At 45.2% G+C, this 19,905-nt stretch overlaps 2 protein-coding genes across 2 annotated transcripts; one reads left to right on the plus strand and one right to left on the minus strand.

The window, feature by feature from the left end:
* Positions 1-2,457: 2,457 nt before the first annotated feature.
* Positions 2,458-5,647, minus strand: sdf2l1 (stromal cell-derived factor 2-like 1). Its single transcript, XM_084440272.1, has 3 exons — positions 5,459-5,647; positions 4,291-4,487; positions 2,458-3,665 (listed from the first exon to the last, which is right to left on the minus strand). The coding sequence occupies exons 1-3, from the start codon at positions 5,628-5,630 to the stop codon at positions 3,387-3,389; spliced, it is 648 nt and encodes a 215-aa protein (XP_084296398.1). The 5' UTR covers positions 5,631-5,647; the 3' UTR covers positions 2,458-3,386.
* A 5,774-nt stretch (positions 5,648-11,421) lies between these two features.
* Positions 11,422-18,271, plus strand: ydjc (YdjC chitooligosaccharide deacetylase homolog; the record flags this gene model as incomplete). Its single annotated transcript, XM_084440251.1, has 5 exons — positions 11,422-11,591; positions 12,013-12,175; positions 14,885-14,984; positions 16,355-16,532; positions 17,929-18,271. Exons 1-5 carry the CDS (start codon positions 11,428-11,430, stop codon positions 18,269-18,271), a joined length of 948 nt encoding a protein of 315 aa, XP_084296377.1. The 5' UTR covers positions 11,422-11,427.
* Between the last annotated feature and the right edge of the window lie 1,634 nt (positions 18,272-19,905).

The following is a 19,905-nucleotide window of genomic DNA, read 5'->3' on the forward strand; positions in this document are numbered from 1 at the left end:
AATTATTTCCTTAGATATATATTGTACAACAGAGAAAATAGTCAAAGCTTTAACCGCTAGGTTGATATAAAACCGTCATATAGCCAAGCCTAGGACCAGCCTAGTAACCACGCAACAGCCAGGCACGGACAGATGCGTTCGACAGCGGACAGATGATGAACACTGACTGGTCCACGATTCCATCTTACTGTGTTTTGTCGCCATCTGGTGGATCATAAATGTAAGCGCCACTACCTAAAGATGCACCGATGGAGAGACGCGTGGTAGCAGGTTGTTGGATAAAAACACTCAAACAAAGTAGCCTAGGTTTAGGGCTAAAAGAAGGTATATAGTTTAGGCGGAAATTGAGGACAATTTTGTGTTTTTGATGGTTTGAAGAGCTCCAGTGACTTCTATATTTGCCGGAAAGCTTCACAAATCGGCTTGAATGAAAGCTTAGAAGTCCCCCTTTAAAATGATACCAAACACAATATTATAAAACACTGAAAAGTGTCTTGACCATGAGCCTAAACCAGGATATGCACCAGCGTCTATGCAATTTTCTTTAGGGGGTGGCTCACTTCATGAGGTGATATCCACTAAAAAGCTACCAGTCTGAGAGGTCTATCATATCAAAACATAAACTATGGATGTAGGGTCAAGAAAATCACAACTAGAACTTGAAGCACTCAGGTGGTATCTGGTGTGGCCCGTGGACTAAAAGCTGCTGTCTATAGAATCATAAAAGGTTGTCCGGCCGTTCTTAAGGAAGTAGCCATATGAAAACCATTCAATGGGCCAGATGACAGTTAGCCTAATTAAAGATACTATACAATTACAACAAAAACGTTTTCAGGAACTAAAAGGGATGTTACACTACGAGTGCAGGCTATATTTTGTTTATAGGCCTATATTTTATTAAAATAAACACAATAACCATTTATAAACTTATAACTTAATTGGTTACTAGATGCCTTCTACAGTTTCTCGTTATATGGACCTTTATTTAGGCTAGACAATTTTACTAATAGGCTATTTCTGTCCTTCTAGGCCTAATTTAATAAGCCCTATAAGCATCCGTTTTTACGTCTGCAATTGAAATAAAGATTAACGCAATAAAGTTTAATTAGTAAGTGTTTCGATTGAAGTTTAGATTTAGGCTAAAGCCTACGTCGGCTCATCGCAGTAATGGTTTAAAATAATTCAGCACCTGTTTGACATCGACAAATAAAGGCTTGATTTGCAACATGCACTGTTAATGCTGTGATTCCTGGGTTAACTTTCCCAAAAAACGAATAGTCATAGAATTGCGTCAATGTTGCTGCACAGTCAGCTATCTCTCTCTCTCTCACACACACTTTTGCACCTCGATTGGACATGTCAAAGTCCGAAATTACTTCAAAATCTTCAATGTAGGGCCTATCTACAGTAGCCTAGCCTATAGATTACTAGCCTAGTATCTATAGGCCTAGGCTATAGCCTATGGGGTATAAGAGATCAAATTTACTTCCCAAGTTGGTTTCTGATTTTGACAATGCTTTTGGAAGTAGCTAAACATCGCATATTATGCAACTCCATGTTGATCAATAGCCTAGGCCCATACCAATGAAACAATTTAACATTATCCAATAAAATAGCAGTTTGTACACAGAACAATTGATAGCCTACTTTGTATTGCTATTTTTTGTAGGATCTTCATCTTCCTTAAAATCTCCTTTCGACACTGATCTGAAAACATTTGATAGTTTTACAAACATGTTCGATTATTTCAAGTTCTCAATAATGGGGATTTAGGCGAGGAGATGAAGAGAAAATTAATGTTCATAATGGTTCCATCCCAAATAAACTATTCCTCTAGCCTAGTCAGACTGGGAACAGTTCCAATTTGGCCTCTGATTGTCTGATTAGATAGTTGGCGCGTTGCTGATATCCAATGCCTTCAGATATCCACCACTTGACTCTGGGAACATGAATGGGGAATGTTTAGGGCTTGATACGGGATGCGCGCAAGGTGGCCTTCAACATGTCAAACAAGTACTTCAATCAGCCGCTAGAGGGCGCCAAGAGATAACCAGCTCATTGCGTATACTCACCATGCCAACACTGTAGTAGCTCATCTACTACTCAACTAATCTACTCATCATCAACGCATCTTCATATAGTGATTATGCATGTCAGTCGAGGTGGTTTAGCAGAAACATCCACAGCAGCATGTGAGTGTATCCACCCAGGACACGAGGATCAAGAATGTTTTCAGCTTCTGTACTTCCTCCAGTCAAATAACCGTAAAGGGGAGGGACTTAATACATACAGATACATCTGCAAAATAACTGAAATAACAATGTATTTATTGTGCTCAAAACTCACAATAATGAAACCCTTATAAACATATAATCAAGACTTCAATAGAGACAGATACTTTATTAAACCCAGAGGAGAAATAGTTGAATTTTATCCTGAGGGGAATTTGTTGTTGTATGTGTATTCGTGTCGGCTTCTAGTGTGACCTGCATTCTACCTGCTCAACAAGGTATTCTAACCATGTAGGCACAGTAAACGCAGCTGTCAACGAGCGGAAAATAAACAGCGGAAAATATATAAACTCAATGAAGACCGTCTCGGCTTCGGATGGTTCACAGGCTCTAAAAAAAACATAAGATTAACCCAAGATAAAAAATAAAGTTTAGAAAAGGGAACAGCAACTAACCCTCTCTAATTCAAATAAACTTTATAAAAGAACATGAACACCAAATCACCCCCTGACACTTGGAACATGAATGAAACATTCTAACCATGAGAGAAAAGCACTCAGAGAAAAACAGTATTGAGAATGACAAATCCATATTGTAGCCTAGTATGCATCTGTCATAACGCAGCTGTTCAATACAGTAATCCAATCCATGGACTTGTTTTTGTTACAGAATAAGGCTCGATGCATCTGCTAACGATTTGAGACAGATAGACAAGCATTCTACTAACTGCAGTGGTTTTTACTGAAGTGCTACTTATCTTATGTTAAATATGTTTAGTGTAGAAAAGTATATGAACGTTAAATTAAATACTAATAGCTTTAATCACTTGTATAATCGCCAGCCATTGTAAACCATAACGGCACGAAATATCAGCATGAAGCAACAATGCATTCAAAATTAATATAACAGTGTGTGACGACCTCTTATCTACTTGTCTCATCGCAAATCATCAGAAAATGCCCGAACTGGATGCTTCAAGTGTAACCCTGCACATGGCATGAGCTGACCAATCACCAACAGGTATTCTAGTCAGTTCTGTTGCTGTTGACCTGACCATGTCAAGCTAACCTTTGACCCCCACTGCAGCTGCTTGGTGTCACAACCAGCGCTCATCCATGTCCACGTACGCACGCGCGTCTGACACGAATGACGTCATCAAAGCTCGTCGTGGCGTGCCGGCTCCTGGCTGGGCTGGATGAACACGCCCTCCATGACGCGCCAGTAGTTGTGCTGGCTGACGGCGGCCATGGCGTGCACCTCCCTCTGCCCCCGGATGGGGTGGCCGAACTGCTCCCCCGTCACGCTCAGGTAGACGTTGGTGCCCGTGTGTTTGAAGCGCACCTTCTCGTCGCGTTTCCAGTTGTCGCCGTCGCACTGCACCACCCACACATCCAGGTCGTCGCCCTCGCCGTTCTCCCCGAACGCGCTCACCTCCTATGGGAAGCAGGGTGGAGAGAAGGGGGGGTGCACCATACCAGGAGTTATGTCTGTGTGTGTTCTTATCTAGTTGTGGGACACGGCCTAGTATAATTAAGAGATATATAATACGCACATCAGGAAATGGATGCTGGGTAAAAACCCACACACCGGCTGTAGGTAATCGACTTCTTTATTAAACAACGTTTCGATCCCAACAGACCTTCATCAGGTCAGGTTTCAAAAGACATTTTTGCTGCCTCATATATAGGCCCTTAGCTCACTTAGTTCCCTGATTGGTTAATTGCTACAGGTACAATTGTGCATGGGCTGTAAATGTCTACATAATCTTCACAGGGCCTAGTGTAACTCATACGTTTCGCCATGCCCCGGGTGGGATTCGAACCCGGGTCTCCAGCGTGACAGACACCGTTTTAACCAGCTACACTAATGAAAAGCTAGCTCTTCCTCAGCGTGGGCGGTATTTATTTACACCCGGGAAGTGAGTTTAACCAGAAACTCGATACCTACTCAGGACTCACGATGACTCTTTCACTCAGTTACAATACAGTAGCAAAACAGTGTTTGCATTTCCTGAGTATTGAAAGTATCAGCTGTCTTGAGGTGTGTGTGTGGGTCTTACCTGGTTGTTGGACAGCGGCGAGCTGAAGTGGTGTGTGTGAAGGTTGCGGCCTGTCTTCATGTGTGTGATGCGGATGTTTTGCCCACATTTGATCGGTACTCCGCGTTGACATGTCACGTTGGGTACGCCTCGGATTCGCCAGTAACTGTTGGCATCGTCTGCATTTTCCACACCCGTCACAGACTGCTGCCCGCTCCCTAGATGAACCAGAGAAGGAAAAAACACTTGTGTTTCACCTGCTTTTCCACAGGGCATCCATTTTGTTATGATAAAGAAGTTGTTTACACATGACCTGCAACTTTTGGACAGAAAAATAACTATACTCAGTAAAAAAAAAAAAAAATGTTGACTGCATATAAAGGTTGTGTGACCATTATTGCCAAGCAAGGAAGAAAATACATAACACTGGGAAAAAAAGATAGCCTACATTACACAGAATATAAATTCTGTTGAATCCTATTCCATGTCTGTGGGTCCTTCACTACAGTAGCTATCACATTACAAGGCACCTGCTCCGGAAGTTGGGGGGCGGTGGGGTGACTTCGTGTTGCCTGTACGGTCACAATATCGGGTTAGGTGGAAACGAGATGGAAGAATGAGAATTACGTTTCTACATATTTTTTACAAATTCCTTAACACTCGTAACGTCTACAGACAAGTATTAAGGAGTGGTGATGCGACGATGTGGTCACATCCGAATGTGATATAGGACACAAATATCCACAACAAGCCTGTCCGTCATTGCTACAATTCAAATTGACAGTTTGTTACAAACTCAGTTCTTCTCCAATCTGTGAACTAAGTAAATGAAACCGGTTCGACCATCAGCTGCAGGCTACAGACTACAGATAGGCCTAATGCATACAGCCTGCCAGTATCTGGAAGCAGAGCAAGCAGATAGCTTGGGGCCCCCTGATTCAGAGCTAGTACAGGTAAAGTGTGTAGACAACATTGTGGTTTGATTGATTGATTTTATTTATTTTTAAGACAGGGACAAGGTACAGTAGACATTTACCCTATAAAAATAGGGAGAGATGCACTGTACAAGGTTATAGCTAGACAGCTAATTTCCACCCGCAGTCCCTGGGCAAATAAATATACAGTCTTAAAATAGTGGGGCAAATAGTACACGTTCTTGTTGTAATGTAACACACACACGCTGATTTACCTGAGCCGTATTTGACATCATGGGAATGAAGACGCACGTTGTGTCTCGTGTTGAGCAGCTTGACCAGAGAGCCGCAGGTGACATATTCGTATAGATCTCCCTCGCATGATGACCACAAAAGTAGAACAAAAAAAGATTGAATGAGGACACGGATAGTGTGGATTAATCCCATTGTTGCCTCTTGTCACATAGTCGTGTGTGAGTCTCGCACGTAGACTGACGGCCGTCCACTTTCAAACGTGAGTGCTGATGTCAACCAATCACATCGTGACAAGTCCTAGAACACGGAAGTACAGCACAACACATGCTGCCCTCTGATTGGCTACAGTAAGTATGGCGTCATAGGAAACGGGAAGACCAACCAAAGCGACCCACTCACCCTCGTCATCTCTAAAAAAAAAAAAAAAACTTCTTGAAATATATTTCAAATAATTGAGACCCATCAACGTACAATTGAGTAATTCAACTCTGGTAATTGTACATTTATATTGTTGACATTGATGTAACTTTATATTGTTTCCAACTTGCAAATTCATGGAGATATAGGCGTTAAAGACAGGGGCTATTGTCCCTGTCCCACAGTAAATATTAAATAATCAAGTTGTATTTATTGGATTTTACCTTTACTTTTTCAGGCAAATTAGAGAAGAACATTCTTATGTACAATAATGTCTTGGCAAGAGGCACAGACCTCCTGGGGACAGGGGGTGGGATTCAAATAAAACAAAAGGACAAACTCAGACGCAGAAAGAGACATTGGCAGCAGCAGGAAAGTAGCCTACAACAGCAACAAACAGGGGAAACAAGCGCATCACAACAAGAGACGCCAAACTCCATCCTCCAATTATCAGTAGCCCAATCAAACAGGCAATATCCCATCACATTTGTTTCTCAACACCACACAGGATGTTAGATTTAACAAACACAACATGTTCCTGTGCTTCTGATATGTAATGTATGTTCCAGATATCACGCCTGCAAAAAATGTGTTTTTTATTTGATTTTATTCATGGTGTCAGGCCAGGACTATCGTGAGCCATGGAGAGGGCCTATCTTTGAACATTTTTGGCACAGCGCCACCTCTCTCCTGATCCGGCGTTTCAGGCTGGACAGCGCGGCCTGCAGGATCCTGTGCAGGGTCACGCTGGAGTCGGACACACCGCGGGCGTCGCTGGGGGCGGGGAGACGACCGGTGGACCGGGGAGGGATCTGGCTGAGTCTCTAGAGAGAGAAATAGAGAAGTTGATGTTCAGTGTGTCATCATCATGTTGATGTATCATCATTATGGAAGCTCTCATGTAGGGATGAGACGGTATACCGTAAAACCGTGAACCGCGGTATCAAATGTCCACGGTATTAGAACCGTGACATTCTCTGTGTTAACGGTATTACGTTTACACTATTACACAATAATGCGCTGCTGAAACTTCACATTTCAAGTTGCTTGCAACAGTTAAAGGACATGGCCAACATTTTGGGAAATACGCTTGTTTTCCATCATCCCTGGAGTTAGACAAGCAGTATGAAGCATTTTCAACTCTGTGCATGCAATATGGAGTGGCAAGACCTGGACCGATTAGCCTAGCTTAGCGGCATTCACTGGTACCAGGTTAGACCGATTAGCCTACTTTCCAAATGTCACGAAATAACCCCCCAATACAACTCCAAAACTATTCTGTTTAGAGTTTTTAATGTGTGTATTTACCACGTTGAGTGATCACAATTTTTAATTAAACATTTTCGTTTTCTAAGCAGAAATACTCTGAACTATTTTTTTTAGAAACAGGCGTAGGGATTACACGCATCACTCCAAACGCGTAGCATTGTGACTAGCTAACCACTGAGCAAAGACACGTCTAAAAGACGTCTTTTAGATGTCTTTTTCGGACGTCCAAAGACATCCAATTAGGAGCCACAATGAAAGTTTTTTTAGACGTTGAGATATTGAACCCGTTCTGCATGTCCACAGATGTCTTGGAGGGGTCCAAGCCAGACGTGTGAATATTGAGGGGTCCAGCAGACGTACAAATGGGGTTCTGGACCGACGGACGTTATTAAGACATGATCTGAACGTCTCCCTGACGTTGTGTGTTTGCTAGGTAGGTATCAAGGTAAACAAACCTGCGTTCCAACGAGCGAAGTGGATATCATCAGCTCACACATAGTTAGACGCTACAATAGACTAGCTTGTATCTAGATACACCGTACATAGCTTTATAAATATAGTTTATTGTGTTGTCAAGAGCTGTAATAACAGGCAGTCGAGGCCAGGGTATCACGGGTCGTTCCATGGGTTTCCAAAGGATCCGGAGCGGGCGAAACTATGGCTACTTGCTTTGAACATGGATCCCAACACACCGAGGGAGATATTCAACAAGCAGCGTATTTGCATAGATCATTTTGCACAAGACCAATACAAAACCAGGCCAGGTCAAGCCTGGCTTATGTGTGTTGGCTGGCTTGTTTAACAAGCCTCGGCGCTACCAATAAATAACTTATTTAGACGCGTTCTGTCCGAGTGAAATTATTTTTCCGAGGTAGTCTTCTTCTGTGGTGGTGGCGGTGCTTTGAAGCTTCAACCCAGCATTTGTTAAAATAGACACTTTTGATTAGGTAAGTGAAGTTTCATGTTTATCTGACACTTGTAAATATGAGCGCCTCTCCTAACTAGGCCGACACCGATTTATTTAAGTGAATGGACCAGCAAAGGACTGTTGTCTGGCATGAGCGAGCGGAATGCGATAACGGAACTGAGAAGGGCGACATTTCAACCAGACATTCCAGTGAAACCAGGTAGTCAAAATAACTTACCTGATATAAAATGGGCACCGCAAACGCTGGCATTTTTGATTATGTCCTCAGTCCAGTCCGTACACTTAATAATGGCGATTTCATCTGTCTTCCTCTGCTACTTTCAAGAATGTGCGTGCATACTTGTGCTGACTAGGCTGTAAAAGGGTCTATAATTATTTCCCAAAATGTTGGCCATGTCCTTTCATTTTGTAATTTAATATAAGCTTGCTATTAATAAACTGAGCTTAATTACAATAGTGTGTATTTTCCATCATGTGTTGCACTGTAGTTCCTTCAAAGTAAAATACTTGTTTTTTTTTATGTGTGTTGGGGAGGTGAAATGCCGTCTACCGTGAAATACCGTAAACCGTACCGTGTAACTAGATACTGTACCGTAATGCAAAAATCCATACTGTCTCATCCCTACTCTCAGGTCACAGCTGGTCCCTTTGACACGTGTGTGTGTGCGTGTGTGTGTGTGTGTGTGTGTGTGTGTGTGGTGTGTCAAGGTCTATGCCAGAAGAGGAGAGAGAGAGAGAGAGAGAATAGAATAGAATAGAATAGACTTCATTGTCCTCTCAGGGAAATTTGTCTTGGACTCGTTTGCTGCACAAATCAACAAGAGGAAGAGAGAGAGAGGCTATACTCACCCTCCTGTGTGTGTGTGTGTGCGTGTGTGTGTAGGCCTATGTGTGGTGTGCCAAGGTCTATGCCAGAAGAGGAGAGAGAGTGTGTGAGAGAGAGAGAGAGAGAGAGAGGCTATACTCACCCTCCTGTTGTCAAAATCAGGTCGCAGGCCGGTCTTGACATCATCGGGTATCAGGCATTCTGAGAGGCTGGCCTGGGGGCTCTCTTGACTACATGGCGTCTCCTGTTGCCCCATTTGCAAGTGAAATGACCACTCCCTCTCTGGAATATCACATGTCCCTGTCGTGGTCTCAGAAGCGGTCTTACTTGTGGTCTCAGTAGTCGATGGACCTCGGTCAAGAACAACGATCAAAGAGCGCACGGTGAGTGATGGAGAGATATCATTCTCGGGGGGAACTCCAACTTGGCCTACAATTGATGCAGACACTGATGTCTGTTTATCGGACATGTTTTCATCTCGGGTGCTATTGGGCTTGACAACAAACAGCGTGTTTCCGTCTGCCCTCTTAGCCTGGAGAAGTTTCAGTAGAAGTCCAGAAACAACCCTCTCCAACTCCTTGTGTGTTCCTCTTTTCTCCAAGAAAGCTTTGAATTCTTCACTCAGATATGCTGCCATTGGGTCACACAGACCAACGCTCGACGACTGTGCTTTGGTTGAAGATCCTGAGGCCCCACAGAGAAAGATCATGTCTTCGTCGGATTCGGTCCATTCCTCTTCCTCAATCAATTTCAAGCGCCAAAAGAGGTCCCAATCTGACTCGGTCAGGTCAGAAGTAGGCCCAACTTGCAGAGAGTTGTCATAACTGTTGGGCTCCACATCCGGGCTTTCCGAGGCCTCCATAGCCTCCACATCCGGGCTTTCCGAGGCCTCCATAGCCTAATTGACGTTAGATGTAGCCTACTAGCCAAATAAACAGAGCCCTGCTGTCTTTCTCATGCCAGTGGTCTGTGAACCGGCAATGTTCAATAATGGTATCCAATTAGAACGCCCTCACGTAACAGAGTCATTTGCCCGCGTCATTAGAATTACGACAAAATTCGAACCATGCTATTCTTGTCGATTACATCACAGTCTCGCGTGTTTGGATGCCTTTTTGGGCTGTTCCCATACCTACCTACCTACCTGGCTGTAGTGTCGCAATTGGCTACCAGACAATCGGAGATCCGTCTCTAGCCTAGTTCTAATAGACTTATGGCGCGTTCCAGGCAACCCGTAACTCGTGTTTTTCCGACCTCCTACACGTGAAAATGCTCTGGAATGGCAGTCAGACCCGTAACTTCCCACCCGTGAACTCGTACAGATCGATGTACTCCCAGTTGCCGGGTGGGAAGTTACGGGTTCGACTGCCATTCCAGAGCATTTTCACGTGTAGGAGGTCGGAAAAACACGAGTTACGGGTTGCCTGGAACGCGCCATTACTTGAGAGGTCTAGACGGGTGTTGTGTATGTGGCCTAACTATACATTAATCAAACACTTGGGAAGAGCACTCAGTTTAACCATGTTTAATGGTCGAGACTCAGGGTGAACAGGCAGAGAGAGAGATCAATCCGCGCCTCCTTGCGCATGCAACAGCATGTTACTATATAACATAAAGTAGTCCCTTATTATGTAGGCTAGACACTACAACGGGAAAGTAAGATTGAAATGATCTGATGTCCACAAGAGGTCGCGGTGAGCCTGAGACAGCTGGCAGCACGTTCCAGCAGCACAGCCGGAAGAAATCTGGACCGAGCGAACATTTCTTCATCGTGCTCCCCGGTTTTACACCATTAAATGGCCAAACACGTGTTTTAAACATGGGTAAGTGTGTTTGTTCCCCGTTTAGACTGTGGTGTGTGAGAGAGCCTGTATAGAGAGCCTGTATAGGGGCTGATCGGGGTGATTAGATGTGGGTCAGATCGCGCTTTCTTTCTAATTGAGCTCGCCTCTTTCATTCGTCGCAACAAGTGAACAAGCAGGCCTATCTATCTATCTATCTATCTATCTATCTATCTCATCTGTTTATTATTTTAGGATATAAAAGGTGCTTTTTTAGGATGACTGTGAATTCGCTGCACTTTGATCGTAGCCCAGTAGTCTAGCCTACATCATTTTCCTAGCCCTATCTTCCTGTTCCTTTGGCTATGATCCACGGAGGTAACATTAGGACGATCTTTATATTGTTCTGTAATCAGATCGATATAAAACTATGCTGAGCAAGAGTTTCTCTAACCACAAATGAGGCCCTTGGATTCCCCCCCGAGCATCGAGTCGCGTTCAATTGAATTCCTCATGTGCAAGATTGTTGCTGTCATTTCTACTATAGCTGAATTAAAGGCTCCTTTTTACTGACGACGAGGAAACGATGAAGTAGGTTGTGTATGGAAATGAGTCCAGTGTGTTCCTGTAAACTAGTAATATGTCACATGGCCTCACGCCATCCACAAAGGTCCCATGTTAACATAATATCTGCATACACTGTGTGAGTTATCACTATCTGGCACACTCAGCCAGCTTGGTCACTTTTTCTCACAGCGTCCAGCGATAATGCCACAGCCCAGAGTCAAGTTGGTGGTGACGGGAGATGATTTTGGGTACTGTCCGAAGAGGAATCGTGGAATAGTGGATTGTTTCCAAGCTGGGGGGATTTCCAATGTGTCGCTATTGGTTAACGCCTCCGCAGCGAAACACGCCACAGAGCTGGCCAAGAGGTAGGGGCCCACAGAGCTGGCCAAGAGGTAGGGGCCCGGGCATATAGATCCATGTGGGGGGGTTTAATTTAGGCTCCTATGTATAGCCTACAGTAGACAGCAACCTATGACTAGGATTTAGACTAATACAGAAGGCTATAACTTGTAAGGTTTTAAAATCAACACAACTAAAGCCCAGTAGGCTAGTGAACTTTTAAAGTGCCTAATATTTCAAGCTGTTAAAGTTTGAGAACTGATCAAATATGTGTTTAAATATCTACAACTCTTCTTAAAACCTCAAGTTACCAACATCCTTACAGGGTTGTCTCACTTTATAGTATGGTATCTGACACTTTTCATATAATTATTTGACCCCTTTTCATGTAATTATTTGACCCCATCCATCATATCTAACGGCCTAATTCTTCCGTTCTCACTGCAGGCATCACATTCCTATCGGTCTCCATGCCAACCTCTCGGAGGGGGTGCCAGTCTGCCACAGTCTTAAGCGAGGATCCACTGCTCTTCTAAATAAGGATGGCTTCTTTCTTGGGAAGATGGGTTTCCGCAAGGCACTACAGGATGGCCAGCTGAACATGGCAGAGGTAGGCTTCCTATTACTTCTTACTTCTTTGTAATAATCACGGTCAACATTGACAACCAAGCAATGTCAACTTTGGGTGTGACTCTTGGGTGTGGTCGTTCGAGGAACTTCCCTGAAAATATGAAACTGACTTGAATTGGTTAATAATAATAATTATTATAATGATAATGTTGATAATTGTTCTCTGTAAAGCGCATTGTGTTGCCTCTGGGTATGAAATGCGCTATACAAATAAAGCTTTGATTGATTGATTGATTGATTGATTGATTGATTGATTGATTGATTGATTGATTGATTGATAATCAATGCTGCAAGTGGCAATGAGACGGGGTCCTACGGTTATGAGAGACCCGGGGGAGACTGACCAGGCAGACTGGATGACTGACCAGACTGACCCCTCTCTCTCCCACTCTCACTTTCTCTCTCACTCTCACTCTCTCTCTCTCTCCCTATCTCACTCTCACTACCCCTCTTTCTCCCTCTCGCCTCTCACTCTCTCCCTCTCACTACCCCTCTCTCTCACTCTCTCTCTCTCTCTCTCTCTCTCTCTCTCTCTCTCCCTATCTCACTCTCTCTCACTCTCTCCCACTCTCTCTCTCACTCTCTCTCCCTATCTCACTCTCACTACCCCTCTTTCTCACTCTCCTCTCACTCTCTCCCTCTCACTACCCCACTCTCTCTCTCTCCCTCTTTCTCCCTCTTTCTCCCTCTCACTACCCCTCTCTCTCACTCTCTCTCTCTCTCTTTCTCTCCCTCTCTCTCTTCCTCTCTCTCATTATATGTCACTCTCTACCATCCATATATACATATTGATCCAGATTATCATAATCGATATCCTGATTATCCTTGAGTCCATTTTAGACTGGTCTCTGTTTTTTGAAAATGTATGTGGATCGGGTTCGGGTCAGAAGGCCAAAGGTCTATTTCAGAACAGGTCCATGTTTTTGAACCTGTGAAGACCTCTACTGCTCGCCTGTGCATAGTGCCACCTGCTGGCTGCTGTAGGTAGTGCGTGGTGCTATTACTGATTGGCCATTTAGTCTGCCCTTATTACCTAATTAAACAATCCGGCCTGTTGCTGTCTGCTCGGGACCCCTGCCAGTACCTAGTCTCGCGGGTTCACATTCAGTCTGGATACTCTCCTTAGAGATCCGTTTGTGTCAGATCAGAAAACGATCTAGCCAATCAGTGTTCTCAGAGGAAATACAAACAGCTAGCATTGTGATAGATGGTGATAGATGGTTCATCCAATCACCTGCCAAGTATTTTTTTGAAAGTGGCTGCCCTTTTACAAACAGTTTCCAGTGGAGAGATCCTAGATGGTTATGGGAAGCAAACCACCTGGTTGGCCGGTACCCTTGCCAAGTATGAATGCTGACGGCGTCCGAGCAAAATGGAGACAGATATACAGTACAGACAGATACAGGCAGACAGAGGTTTGCTCATTTATGTGTTAGATTATCAAGAGACTGGACTGCAACATTTATTGAAGACACTCGTATATATATATATATATATGTATAACGCATTCAAAGACATATGGTGCGTTCGTTTGTGGTCGGAGGTGGCAAGTCGCAAGTGGCAAAATACCTACCTCCGACCTGTGTGCATTCGAGCTATATACCATTATATCACAGTTACCTAGTTATATCTATATACCATTATATCACAGTTACCTAGTTATATCTATATACCATTATATCACAGTTATCTAGTTATATCTAGTGCATTCGAGCAACTGGGGGCTGAGAAACATATCCGAATTTGCGACGAGGAAGTGCGAGTTCATGCAATGTTTTATTTAATCATTCCTAGTAGCAAGTCGCAATTTGCCACCTCCCAGTTATAAACGAACGCACCAATATTACTGAACGGGGCCCAAGAGCTCAGGGGGCCATTTGCATTTCTTGTCGCATAGTCAAAAGGCTTAGTCATTCATTCAATAACAAAGCCTCAAAAATCCTGCTGAAAAACTGAAGCAATAGCCTAAACATTCACTTTGAAGACGTCACAAGGAAGAAACCATCATGATAGCTGTAGTTTTAAAGGGAGTGTTTATCTATAGTACTTTAGAGGGGCTGAGTACTCCATGCAATATGGGCCCTTCAACTCTTTTGAGGAGAAATCCTAAAAGCAGGTCGTCCCCACAGAGTTGAGGTCCCTCGAGTCAAAACCGAGCTGAATAAAGCTGCTTTTGTGATTTTTCTCAAATCATCTGCAAATCGGGTGCCGTCTCATTGGGCAAATTCAAAAATGCGATAAATGAAACGGATGTGGGGGCCCTTTACGTGTCTGGGCCCGGGGGCCCGTCGTTTCATCATCCGTCTATCATCACATTACAAGATCTGAGCTAAACCAGACCAAGCACCCATCCGTCTGCACATCGTCACTTTATCACATCGGTATGAGTCCGCCCCCTTCGCCAAGGTAACTTCCCACAGCGCTACATAGACGGCAGCCAGTAGACTCACGGGATTCCTGCCCTCATAGTTGAGATAGCTGTGACTTTCTACCCCTCCTCCAGGTATCAGGCCCTTATCAGGTGTGCGTTTGTGTTGCCTCACTCTCGTGTGAAGGTCTCACGGATGTTTGTTAGCCCTTAGGGTGTGTGTCTTTCCCTAACATGGAACGTGTGTGTGTGTGTGTGTGTGTGTGTGTGTGTGTGTGTGTGTGTGTGTGTGTGTGTGTGTGTGTGTGTGTGTGTGTCCAGGTGGAGCTTGAGCTCAGGTCCCAGGTGATGCTGTTTGAAGAGCTGACGGGTCACCTGCCTTATCACATGGATGGCCACCAACACGTTCATGTACAACCAGGTAGGCCACGTGTGTGTGTGTGTGTGTGTGTGTGTGTGTGTGTGTGTGTGTGTGTGTGTGTGTGTTAGCTCAGCTGCAGCACTATGTCCAGTGAGCACATCATTGAGCCGGCAGCAACATTTCACTGTATTTTGTATACTGCATACTGTACTATATACTGTACTATATACTGTACTATATACTGTACTATATACTGTACTTTTACACGTGACAAATCAGACAGAATCGGAATCTTAATCATCCTGAAAACGTGTGATTGTCGTGCATAAATAGTAATGGTCAGAGCTTTTGCGAAGTGTGTAACTTTGCTCTCGCATTTGAAATGCCTCTGACATCCTTATTCACATTTTTATTTTTGAAGATTTTTTTTAAGGCATTTCTGCTTTATTATGATAGGACAGTGTAGGTGACAGACAGGAAAGGTGGGAGAGAGAGAGCGAGAGAGAGAGAGGGGAAGACATGCAGCAAAGGGCGTGGGCCGGATTCGAACCCACGCCGCTGCGGTAAGCGTCCCAGCCCATCGAGCCACCGGGGCGCCCCCCTTATTCACATTCACATACCCGTGTAAGTGTGAGTATGTGGGCCTGAGATGCGGCTCAGCCAAGACTAGACAGACTCTGACTCACTCATGTTGGTGACTCACGCTCACACTGGTGTCACATGTCACAATGCAGCTAGGAATAAGCGCATCGGGGTCAGGCTTAGGGCGCTTTCACAGCTGCCTCCATTAGTTCGGTTGAATCGAACTCCTGTTCGTTTTCCCCCTCGGTGTAGTTCGTCTGAGCGGGTGTGAACACGGTGATGGCGCTCGGGTACGCAGCAAAACAACCGCACCCAGACCTTGTTGAAGAGGTGGTCTCGGCCCGGTCCCAAACAAACTCTGGTACTGCTCGTTTGTGGTTAGGTCGTGATCCGACTTCGATCCGACCCAACTGCAGGAAGCATTGTGCATGTTGGTATTGAACCGGTTCCCATAGTAACCCAACTACACTGCCAGTAATGTGCTTATTTGACTAGTGAACTTTTCTTATCTTCTATCAGAGACACAGCTGCACCAGTAACAGCAGCAAAATGAGTTGAGGACAAACCTTGTATGAAAATATGCCTCAGACCATAAGCTGAACTGTGTCTGTGTCTGTGTCTGTGTGTGTGTGTGTGTGTGTGTGTGTCTGTGTGTGTCTGTGTCTGTATGTGTGTGTGTCTGTGTGTGTGTGCGTGTGTGTGTGTCTGTGTGTGTGTGTGTCTGTGTCTGTATGTGTGTGTGTCTGTGTGTGTGTCTGTGTGTGTGCGTGTGCCTGTGTCTGTGTGTGCGTGTGCGTGTGCGTGTGCCTGTGTCTGTGTGTGTGTGTGTGTGTGTGTGTGTGTGTCAGAGGTGCGGGAGGTGTTCGCCCAGGTCCTGTCTGATTTCGGGATCCCGTACACCCGCGTTCCCGTGGAGCCGGGCTTGCACGCGTGTCCATGGCTGTCGCCCCTCCGCCGGGACTTCTACACGCAGGTCGAGAAGGACGCGCTGGAGTCGGTCCCCGTGTTCCGTCGCCATGGCATCAGGTGTGTGTGTGTGTGTGTGTGTGTGTGTGTGTGTGTGTGTGTGTGTGTGTGTGTGGGGGGGGGAGAGAGTGGGTTGAACTCATCTCGAACATTTGATCTCCCTGACCTGACCCAGGTGTGAGTCGGTCACCACGTTGCTCACAGATGAGAACAACAGACTGGGTGGTGACACTTTTAGAACTCTTCGAGCCGAGGTGTCAGGTGACAGTCTTTTGTCATTTGTTCCCCATGCGCTAGAATGCAGGGCTTGATGTGACACCGAGGAACCGGGTCCAGTTACACTCAGAACTCCCAGAAGACACCTGGGGGCTCGGGCGACCCAGCTTGAGGCCATCGGTGTTGTTGTTGTATCCCTGTTACGTACTTTTGGAAGGAAGTGAGGTGACAAGTCATCAGTGCACACGCATTGATCCCCGCGTCCCATTTGGTCACACCCGCTGGCACCGGATAGCATGACAACCAGGGGTTAAATTGGGCCGGGGGCATCCAGGGTTCACCCCCGGAACATCGGTTCCCAAACGTCATCGGCCGGACCTCAACCCCGGCACATCCCTCATCAACACTTTATTTGTAATTTTTTTCTCGTTCTTTCTGAATGCAGCCGTGTCACGGTCACCATGGTGATCTCACATGCTGTTTCTATATCGCGGAGAGAGATCATGTGATCAGGGTCGTGAAGCCAGGCTGGTGGATAGTGGTGAATATGTGGTAGTTAAGTGCAAAAATGTGATTTTTATATATAAAAGTTGGGGGGCTACAACTGTAGCCACCCCAGAGAAAAGGCTTTCATCTTTCGAAAACTGTCTTCACTTGAGTGAGTAATGAAATCATATTGTCTGTAGATGCGGTAATAGACTATTGAGGCACGCTGTGACACGTGGTCTGGTCATTCTACAGTGGGAAAATACTTCTTTTTTTCTTCTATTTCCTGGTTATCATGTTGAATTCCTGACGGGCCCTGTCGGTTCCTAGAGGCAAAGTCAGAGTGAAACTGGTCAAACTTGTCCTTTCATTTTGAGCAGAATCCCCCTAGCGGGTCTGTCCAATGGACGAGCGGGAGGCCATTTCATCTCAAAGATAGATCAGTAAAGGTTTGATATGTGCTGTTTATTATGAAGCGCCAACATGACTACTGCCCCTGCACGCACCCATGCCAACCGCGCTAAAACGGACAAACTCAAACTGTCAAAACGCATCAAGGTATAGACAAATTGCTCCCAATGAGCAGGCTAGCACCTTGCATGGCAGCTGCCGCCATTGCTGTGTGCATGTGTGAATGAGAGGCCGTTGTAAAGCGCTTTGGATAAAAGCGCTATTTAAGTGCAGTTGATTTCTCATTTAACATCCATTTTGTGTTCGAGCAGGACCTTTAGTCTAACTTTTCCTTGTCTTCCAGGTGGCCTGATGTCTACTTGGGCCTGACCACCATGGGCCACAACATGTCCGTCCCCAACCTCAAAAGAGCCTTCGGCCACGCCATGGAGATGGGTCTGCTGCCCCCTGGAGGCGAAAACAGGAGCTGCGCCTCGATGGCGCAGCGCCCCACCACCGTGACCGCCGAGCTGATGGTGCATCCTGGGTACCCCAGTCACCCCCAGGAGGGCGGGTGTGGCGAGGGGCCTGACGACTTCTCGCAGTCGGCCGACAGGCAGCACGAGCTGACCACCCTGAAGGACCCCGCCCTCTTGGGCTTTTACACCCAGGAGAGATTCCAGTTGTGTGCCTTCAAAGACCTCTGAGTCCCCCCGCGGAACGATCCGGAATCCACCCCAGAGTCTCGCTGTCCCTTATGCACTTTTTGGTGTTGTCAATATGGCAGAAAGCTATGGCCATGTTTCTTATAGCTGTGAAATCCCCTCTAATTTTCACACAAGTGCATAGGAGGTTAGGTTTAAGGGACTGATCTAGGACCAGTCCTAATTGGCCAAAGGTCTTTTAACCCGTAGCCACTCCCTTAATCCCTTGGAATTTGCTTTGTGTGGCTCATCCAATCCGTTCACCGAGGGAGTGGCCAGGGGTCGGGGGCCGTCGCTGCTGCTCTTCTCATTGGTGCACATATACCTCCAAGCCAATGGGTGGCGACAGCTTGTCTCCACAAAGCACAAAGGTTTTATCTCTTGGGTACATTTTTTCCACTCCTCCTCTCTTGTCCTGGGCTGAGTTTCCCAGAGGCATCGTAGCGCTACGTTCATCGTAGCGCTATGATGAACGCCATAGCTTACGATGAACATAGCGCTACGATGCCTCTGGGAAACTCAGCCCTGGCCTTTTCAAAATGCTTCTTTGGAGGTTTGTGGGGAGAAACATCAAAGTTGTATCCCACCACACGTTTTAGAGAAGTCAAGGACAAAGGACACAAGGAAGCAAAGAAGGGCTTATTTCAAGTTCAAACTGCGTGTTCTAAAATGATGATAGATAGATACATACATAGATAGATAGATAAGATATTGATCAAACGATAGATCGATTGATCGGTCGATTATGGAACATCAACCTGTCAGTTAATGGAAAGCATATTGCACACTGCCTCACTTAAGCAGCATTAGAATCAAACCCTGACTTCCTCTCACCTAACCCAGCTAATGGTCATGACGGATTAAAGATGGCGCTTCTCTATACCACTCCCACCACTGTCCACTCCACACATATCAGGTCAGCGAAATCTCAGCACAGCGTAGTCAGCGGGGAGGCGACCCCTAGCCAAAACAAAACTGCACCAGTCCGACGTCAAGACATCTATACTGTCTAGATATCTGCACCGTTCATATAGATAATCTATACTGTCTAGATATCTGCGCCATTCATATAGATAATCTATACTGTAGGTGTATGTGCCATTCATATAGACATCTATACTGTCTAGATCTTTGCGCCATTCATATAGACATCTATAATGTCTAGATCTTTGCGCCATTCATATAGACATCTATAATGTCTAGATCTTTGCGCCATTCATATAGACATCTATAGTGTGTAGGTGTATGTGCCGTTCATATAGACATCTATACTGTAGATATCTGCACCATTCATATAGATAATCTATAGTGTGTAGGTGTCTGAGCCGTTCATATAGACATCTATAGTGTGTAGGTGTCTGAGCCGTTCATATAGACATCTATAGTGTGTAGGTGTCTGTGCCGTTCATATAGACATCTATAGTGTGTAGGTGTCTGAGCCATTCATATAGATAATCTATAGTGTGTAGGTGTCTGAGCCGTTCATATAGACATCTATAGTGTGTAGGTGTCTGAGCCATTCATATAGATAATCTATAGTGTAGGTGTCTGAGCCGTTCATATAGACATCTATAGTGTAGGTGTCTGCGCCGTTCATATAGACATCTATAGTGTGTAGGTGTCTGCGCTGTTCATAT

This window comes from Borostomias antarcticus (assembly GCF_949987555.1).
Source record: "Borostomias antarcticus genome assembly, chromosome: 6".
Taxonomy (NCBI): Eukaryota; Metazoa; Chordata; class Actinopteri; order Stomiiformes; family Stomiidae; genus Borostomias; species Borostomias antarcticus.

Coding starts and splice junctions, on each gene's coding strand:
- sdf2l1 (XM_084440272.1), bottom strand. CDS start 5,630: ATGGGATTAATCCACACTATCCGTGTCCTCATTCAATCTTTTTTTGTT. Junction 4,488..5,458: donor TGATGTCAAATACGGCTCAG/GTAAATCAGCGT, acceptor TGGTTCATCTAG/GGAGCGGGCAGCAGTCTGTG. Junction 3,666..4,290: donor CGCCGCTGTCCAACAACCAG/GTAAGACCCACA, acceptor TGCTTCCCATAG/GAGGTGAGCGCGTTCGGGGA.